Source organism: Nicotiana sylvestris, chromosome 10, assembly GCF_000393655.2.
Source record: "Nicotiana sylvestris chromosome 10, ASM39365v2, whole genome shotgun sequence".
Taxonomy (NCBI): domain Eukaryota; kingdom Viridiplantae; phylum Streptophyta; class Magnoliopsida; order Solanales; family Solanaceae; genus Nicotiana; species Nicotiana sylvestris.
The window spans coordinates 75,501,002-75,510,178 of record NC_091066.1 but is presented as its reverse complement, the minus strand read 5'-3'; the positions used below and the strand labels follow the sequence as shown (position 1 = coordinate 75,510,178).

Sequence of the window (9,177 nt, the reverse complement as noted above, 5' to 3'; positions counted from 1 at the left end):
CCCGACTCCGGGAGTACACTAGAATGTCATCAATAAACATAATAATGAATGAGTCAAGGTAGGGTTGGAATAAATAATTCATCAAATGCATGATTGTTGCTGGGGCATTGCTCAGCCCAAAAAACATCACAAGGAACTTGTAATGACCATGTCGAGTCTTAAAGGCAATCTTCGGGATATTTGGCTCCCGAATCTTCAATTGTTGATAGCCTGAATGGAAGTTAATCTTGGAGAACACTCTAGCACCCTATAGCTGATCGAATAGGTTATCAATACGTGGCAATGGATACCCGTTCTTCACTGTAACCTTGTTCAACTGGCAATAATCAATACACATGTGCATAGAACCATCCTTCTTCTTTACAAACAAGACTGGAGCACCCCAAGGCGACACACTGGTCCAAATGAAGCCATTATCAAGCAACTCCTGCAACTGCTCATTTAACTCTTTCAACTCTGGTAGAGCTATACAATATGGAGGAATCGAAATAGGCTGAGTGCCCAGTAACAAATCAGTACCAAAGTCGATATCCCTATTGGGCGGCTTGCCCAGAATATCCATAGGGAATACATCTGGATAATCCCTCACTACCGGAACTGACTCGACGATAGGGGTATCAACACTAACATCTCTGACATATGCTAGATATGTATCACACCCTTTCTCAACCATCCGCCGAGCCTTTAGAAATGAAATAACTCTACTGGGGGGAGGGGTAATCTAAAGTAGCTCTCTATTCTAACCATGGTAATCCTGGCATAGCAACATCATGGTCTTGGCATGACAATCAAGAATAGCATAATAGGGTGACAACTAATCCATGCCGAAAAAATTATCAAAGTCTACCATACTGAGCAATAATAGATTGACTCTGGTCTCAAAACCACTAGGAATAACCAAACACGACCGATACATACGGTCAACAATAATAGAATCTCCCATAGGTGTAAACACATAGACATGAGAAATTAAAGAATAACAGGATACACCCAAATACGGATCAAAATAAGATGACACATATGAATAAGTGGAGTCTCGGTCAAATAAGACTGATGCATCTCTATGACAGACCAGAACAATATCTGTGATAAGAAAGTCATATGCAACTGCCTTCGTCAAAGCGGGAAGAGCACAATATCTAGCCTGGCCTCCTCCTCTAGGGAGACCTTTACCTGCTCGACCTCCACCTTCAGTTGGATGCGCAGGTGGAGTGGTAGCTGGTGCTGTAACCATAGCCTGAGGATCTGGTGGAGCACGCAGAACCTGAGTAGTCTGTGGAGGCGCACCCCTCATGAGTCTGGGGCAATCCCTCACCATATGACGAGTGTCACCACACTCAAAACAAGCTCTTAAAGGGAGTGGCTGTTGTGGCTAGCTCGGGCCTGATCGGCTTGACTGACCGCTGAAAGCACCCTGTGTAGGAGGTGCACTACACAGTGGCGGTGCATAATAGGGAGCCTGAGGCCTAGGAGTGTCGATATACCACTAGCAACTAGAAGTGCTGAATGAATAAGGCGACTCACATAGCCCCTACAATGACGAGCTGCAGTTGGGGCACGAGTACCACCATATGTGCCAGATTCTCGAGACATCTTGGCCTCTCTCTCTCCTCTCTCTCCTGAGTCAGTATACCCTCCAATCTCCTAGAAATCCCCACTACTTGTTGGTATACGATGTCCATCTATAACTCCCAGGCCATGCTAAATCTGATAATGTGGTTGAGCCCTTTGATAAATCGACGGACCCGCTCTCTAACAGTAGTAACCAAGGCTAGTGCATGCCTAGACAAATAGGCGAACCGAATCACATACTTTGATACGGTCATAGAATCGTGGCACAACTGCTCAAACTCTGTGCGCCATACATTTCTAAGACTCTGGGAACATACCCCCTCAAGAACATATCCGAGAACTGAGTCCAAGTGAGTGAAGCTGCCTCAGTCAGACTACCCAACTCATTTGCTTGCCACCACTGATAAGCCGCTCCCTTAAGCTGGAACGTAATGAAAGAAACCCCACTAGGCTCTGCAATACCCATAGTACAGAGGATATGATGGCACTCCTCAAGAGAATCCCTAGGAATCCTTTAACGCCAAGCCACTAAAAGTAGGAGGGTGGTACCTCTTGTACCTCTCGAGCCTGAGCTGCTCCCCCTCAAAAACTAGTGAACCTCGGGCTAAATTGGGGCCACTGGTTGCACTTGTATGACCTTTAGAACTTGGTTGACCTGAACCCGCTGCTCGAGGGTACGGGCGACAAGATTTTGTGCTCCTACCATGTTTTGAGATGTGGCAAGAGCAAGTAGGATCAACCCTGCCTGAGCTAAAGTGCCGAATAAGCTCAGAAACTGGGCAATGGTCTCCCAGAGATTTGTTCCAGTAACAAGCATCTTAGGTGTGTGCGCTCCAATTGGAGCTACTGGTGGCTCCTCTGTAGTAGCTCGTGCGGGTGCTTTGGCTGCACCACATAGACGTTCTCAACCTTTACCCCGGCCCCGACATCTCGAGGCTCTATTAGGGGTGCGGGCGTCTGGTCATCTTATCTGGCTGTACGTGTCCTCACCATCTGTGAGAGAATGGAAAGACAAAAGTTTAGAATCCCAAAGTCAACAATTTCGCACGACAAAGAAGCAAAGTTTTTCTTAATAGTTCCATAGCCTCCCAAAGATAAGTATGGACGTCTCCGTACCGATCCGTGAGACTCTACTAAACCTGCTTGTGACTCATACACCTATGAACCTAGAACTCTGATACCAACTTTTCACGACCCTAATTTCCCTTCGTAGGATATCGTGATGACACCTAGTCTCTAAGACTAGGTAAACCTAACAAGCATGCAAAATAATTGAATTAATAATCTAAAAGTTCTAAACATCAACAACTGTATAAGGTAAAAATGTAACTCTAAGTATATACAACTCCCAAAACCCAGTAAGAAATAAGTCACAAGCTCTAGATACAATGTTTCACAATCCTATACATCACTCTCTATCTAGAACATAAAGAAATAAGGAAAAGGCAGAATAGAAGGGGACTCCGAGGCCCGCAGACGCGGGCAAGTGTACCTTGAAGTCTCCGATGAGCAAGTCACTCCACACACTAACACCGAGGCTGATAAGATGCACCTAGATCTGCGCAAAACATGTGCAGAAGCGTAGTATGAGTACACCACAACGGTACCTAGTAAGTGCAAAGCCTAACCTCGGTAGAGTAGTGATGAGGTCAGGTCAGGGCCTTACTAAAAATAATAAGAAACAAGGTAGAAGATATAATACAATAGCAGGGAAATGAAACAATAAAAATTTACAGAAGGTAGCAACACAGAATAAAAGAAAAGCAACTACAACACGAAAAGAAGCAAGAATCTTACAAGTTAAGGAAACCACAACAAAAAAACAGCAAATAGAGGAAATCAACAAGGGCACTCCCGAGGTACCGCCTCGTAGTCCCAAAGGTAAAATATCTTACAGTCTTTCCTTATATCACGGCGGGAGCCTTTATAATTAGTTTTGAAAATCATTTTTCTGAAATATCATCCCGTATTTAGCCCACCTTATCACACCACATGACTTCTAGTAGATCTCTTACTAGACACGTGTTTCAAGCCCAACTTATCTCACCGCATGCGTTTCAACATCTAGACCTTATACCACCGCATACATATAATTAATCACAACAGCACGAGAGAAACCTCGTGCAAACAATAACAACCGCATGGTAGAAGCCTCGTGCAATAATAACCACAACACGACAGAAACCTCGTGCAACAATAACAATCGCATGACAGAAACTTCGTGCAACAACCAAACAATCACCTCAACAATAATCACGGAAACCAAAACATAACAAATAAAACAATGATATTTCAAGGATTGTAATTTCAAGTAAAGAATCCATAATTAAATAATGAATAAGGAATCAAGAAAGAAGGTAATTCCACTAAGCATGTAGTACAAGTGTTTGCGCTTCAACTGGAGCTAGCAGGGGGGAGAGTGTCTGGTCATCTGATCTAGCTGTACGTGTCTTCACCATTTGTGAGAGAATAGAAAGACAAAAGTTTAGAATCCTGAAGTCAAAAATTTCGCACGACAAGGAATCAAAGAAGCGAAGCTTTTCCTAACAATTCCATAGCCTCCCGAAGATAAGTACAGACGTCTCCGTAACGGTAGGTGAGACTCTACTAAATTTGTTTGTGACTCATAACACCTATGAACCTAGAGTTCCGATACCAACTTGTCACGACCCAAATTATCCTTCGTAGGATGTCGTGACGGCACCTAGTCTCTAAGACTAGGTAAACCTAACGAAATATGCGTATTATCTTAAATAACAACTTAAGACTCAATAGGGCAACAACTATATAAAATGAACAACAACTCAGTGTATACACAACTCCCAAAACCTGGTAAGATATAAGCCACAAGCTCTAGATACAGTACGGGATGCTCATATACATTATTGTCTAATAAATGTAAAGAAATAAGGAAAGAACAGGATAAAAGGGACTCTAAGGCCTGCAGGCACGAGCAGGTATACCTTGAAGTCTCCGAGCAGCAATGCAACACTCTAATATCGAGGCTAATAGGATGTACCTGTGTCTGCACAAAACATGTGCATAAAGCATAGTATGTGTACACAACAACGGTACTCAGTAAGTGCCAAGCCTAACCTCGGTAGAGTAGTGACGAGGTTAGGTCAGGGCCCTACTGGAAATAATAAGAAATCAAGCAGAATATATAATGATAAAATAAAATAACAGGGAAGTGAAACTATAAGAACTTATGGAAGGTAACAACACGGAATCAAAGAAAACAAATACAACACAGAAGAAAGCAAGAATCTTACAAGTTAAGGAAAACAACAACAAACAATACAGCCAATAGAAGAAATCAACAAGGGCACTCTCGAGGTACCGCCTCGTAGTCCCAAAAGTAAAATGACTCACAATCTTTCCTTATATCACCGCGGGAGCCTTTATAATTAGTTTTGAAAAATTATTTTCCCGAAATAGCATCCCGCGTTTTAGCCCACCTTATCACACCGCATGACTTCTAGTAGTTCCCCTACTTGCCATGCATTTCAAGCCCACCTTATCTTGCTGCATGCGTTTCAACATCCAGACCTTATACCATTGCATGCGTATCAATAATCACAACGGCATGGCAGAAACCTTATGCAAACAATAAAATCCGCATGGTAGAAACCTCGTGCAACAATAACCAAAACATGCCAGAAACCTCATTCAACAAACAACCGCACGACAGAAACCTCATGCAAAAACCAAACAATCACCTCAACAATAATCACGAAAACCAAAAAATAACAACTGTAGCAATGATATTTCAAGGATAGTAATTTCACATAAAGAATCCCATAATTAAATAATGATTATGGAATCAAGAAAGCAGGTAATTCAACCAAGCATAAAGTACAAGGGGAAAATAAGAGATAAGACAAGTAGACATGTGAAATTAGGCTAAACATGATGACTATACATGCTAAAGTAACTCAGTTAAGGCCTAGAAAGGAAACTACTTGACAAAAATCGGAATTTCAACATTTGGCCCGTGTACGTACTCGTCACCTTGCGTACACGGACCTCACATATCAAAAATTATCACAACAGTACCAAATCCTAAGGTAAATTTCCCCCACACAAGATTAGACAAGTCACTTACCTCAAACCACACTCAATCAATCAATTAGAATGCCTTTCCCTCGACTTTTCGACACTGAACGGCTGAAATCGAGCCAAAAACATTTACATACTATAAATATAACTATATGAAACCAATCTAAATAATGAAATTATGATTTTTTCAAAGAATTGGAAAATCGCCCCAAAAAGTCATCTCGGGCTCGCGTCTCGGAACCAGACCAAAGTTATAAAATTTGAACACCCATTCGATATCGAGTCCAACCATACAAGAATTATTCAAATCCGATCCCATTTTTCCTTTCAAACTCAAGAATTCAGTCTAAGAACTTTTACATTTTCCCTCCAATTTTTCAACCCAAATCCTTATTTAATTAAAGAAATCGAAGAAAGATTAATGGAATTTAAACAAAAACGAGTTAGGAACTCTTACCCCAACAATTCCTCTGAAAATCTCTCAAAATATCGCCTCAATCCGAGCTCTCAAAGTCCCAAAATGGATTATGGAACAAACCCTCGAAATATCCTCTTTTCTGCCCAGCGACTTCCGTATCTGCAGTCACTTAGTCGCTTCTGCGATATCGCACCTACAGAAAAAGAATCGCAAGTGCGGTCCCTACTTAAGCCAGGACTTTTTGGTTTTGCAAACCAAATGTGCTTCTGCGCTTCTGGTTCTACGGACAAAATGCGCTTCTGCGCACTAGCTCCTGCGGGCAAGGCACACTTCTATGATATTAGGCGAAGCTAGCCCAATCTGCATCTACGAATAGTTCCTCCGCACATGCAGACTCACAAATGTGGAAGCCTTCTCGCACCTGTGGTCCCAGGCCTAGGCAGTCCAACTTTGCTTATGCAGCTAGAAGGCCGCTTCTGTAGTGCTGCACCTGCGGCCCAAGGTGCGCATGTACGATTGCACCTAACACTGCCAAGCTTGAGCAATCACACAAGTCTTGATTTGTTCTGGATTCAATTCGAGTCACACGGGGCCCACATGACCCTGTCCAAATAAACCAGTAAGTTCTAAATTATTGTACGAACTTAGTAGAGCCTTCACATCACATTAACCAATGCTAAAACCAAGAATTGCGCATCGATTCAAGCCTAATGAACATTTCAATTTCTAACTTCTACATCTGATGCTAAAACCTATCAAATCACATCCGATTGACCTCAAATTTTGAACACAAGTCCCATTTGACATTACGGACCTACTCCAACTTTCGGACTTGAAACCCTACCCGGATATCAAAAAGCCCACTCCCGGTAAAACTTTTCAAAAATCTTCCAACTTTCTAACTTTCGCCAATTAATGCCGAAATGACCTACAAACTTCCAATCAACATCTGGACACGCTTCTAAGACCAAAATCACCCTACGGAGCTATTGGGTTGTCAAAACTCCATTCCCAAGTCATCTTCACACAAGTCAAACTACGGTGAACTCCTATGACTTAAACTTCTAATTTAGGAACTATGTGTCCTATTCCACTCCGAAACTCTCCCGAACCCGACACTAGGCATCTCGGCAAGTCACTAAATCATATTATAATATAGAGCAGGAAATAAATAGGGGATTAGGGTTAATACACTCAAAACGACTGCCGGGTCGTTACATAAGACAAGTAGACATGTGAAATTAGGCTAAATATGATGACTATTCTTGCTAAAGTAACTCAATTAAGGCATAAAATGGAAACTACTTAGCTAAAACCGGAATTTCAATCTTTAGCCTGTATATGCACTCGTCACCTCGCGTACACGGCCCTCACATATCACAAATTGTCATAACAGTACCAAATCCTAAGGGAAATTTCCCCCACACAAGGTTAGACAAGTCACTTACTTCAAATCAAGCTCAATCAATCAATAAGAAGGCCTTTCCCTCGATTCTTCGACTCCGAATGGCTCAAATCTTGCCAAAAATAATTACATACTATAACTATAACTATAGAAAACTAGTCTAAATAATGAAACTATGATTTTAGCAAGGAATTGGAAAATTCCTGGCCCGCGTCTCGGAACCCGACCAAAATTATAAAATCCGAACACCCATTAGATATTGAGTCCAACCATACAAGAATTATTCAAATCCAATCCCATTTCGCATTTCAAAACTCAAGAATTCGATCTAAGAACTTTTACCCTTTTGGGGACATGTTTGATCGTTTTGGAATTTCTCTTCATCACATCTACTGATTGGCGGCTTGTTTTGATAGATTGTTAGAATTGACGGATGTGCTAAAATATTGAACAAGGTTATGTTGTGTTCTAGGCCGATAAGAATAATTGATTGAGGCCACGACGCTCCAAATGACCCTCCGGACTGGGCCCTACAATATAATAACAAGGCTATGACGATAAAACATTGAAAAAAGAAAGATGAGAATGTGATGAGGCAATGAAACTTTGGATGATGACACAACTAGCTACTGTAGATGCAACCAAGTGTTTCCCGTTCTCATGTCTAGACATAAATTAAAATCATAATTTGAGAATCCTATAATATTTTTACTATTTTCCAAAAAAAAAAACATCTTCAAATAATCTTTCAAAAATAAAAACATTTTCTAGGAGCAATTTTCCAAAAACATTTTAAAACAAAAATCATTTCAAAAATATTTCACTTTAATAGTTTATCTTTTACATTATATTATTTTGATAACAATTTTATTTCTCTTATCTTGCGAGATACTTTATCCAAAAACACTTTGGAAAGATGACGCTCGGAGACGAAGACGAACCCCATCAAATTTCCCGCTTCGTAATTCCCGTTCTCGGAGTAAGAAGAAAGAGTGACAATCCTAAATGCCTTGTAGCCTCCAGATTATAAATGTAGTGCACAACACACCCATAAACAAGATTCTACTAGACACGACTTGTAGACTCCCTAGGACAGAACTGCTCTGATACTACTTTTGTCATGACCCAAACCGAAGGGTCGCGATAGGCACCCGATGCATTACCCAACCGAGCACCAATGTAACATATTTTTTCTTATCATACCATCATGGATAAATGGGCCAAAAGGGCCGTCATGATATAACCATAATAAAACATAAGGGAATACTCGACATAGGACGACCCAACATGTAATACAAACTTATACATGTGACATACGGTCCTATAAGACCAAAATGATCACTCGTACACTGAACATAGGCCGACAAGGCTATACAATCTTTCATATACATGATATCTATCTACAAGCCTCTAAGAGTTCATAAACGTCATAAAAGTAGGGACAGGGCCCTGCCATACCAATAAATACATGTCTAAAGCATACTGATCAAATAAGTAACTCCAGAGCAAGTGGAGTGTACCAAAACCTTCCGCTGAGCTGATAGCCTACTAGGAGGATTGCCAACCTGTCTATCGGGACCTATGACATGAAACACATCGTCCCCAGGTAAAAGGGATATTAATATAAATAAAGTACCGAGTATGTAAGGCAGGAAAGCATAATTAAGAATAATAATATAAAGAGAGATAGAGGAGATACAACATGTAACATTTGAGTGCCTCT

The 9,177-nt window shown here is 41.1% G+C and overlaps 1 protein-coding gene across 1 annotated transcript; it reads right to left on the bottom strand.

Moving 5' to 3' along the window:
* Positions 1-247: 247 nt before the first annotated feature.
* On the bottom strand, positions 248-1,294 carry LOC138879544 (uncharacterized). The gene is made up of 2 exons (XM_070159161.1): positions 1,073-1,294; positions 248-682 (listed from the first exon to the last, which is right to left on the bottom strand). Exons 1-2 carry the CDS (start codon positions 1,292-1,294, stop codon positions 248-250), a joined length of 657 nt encoding a protein of 218 aa, XP_070015262.1.
* Positions 1,295-9,177: the final 7,883 nt, after the last annotated feature.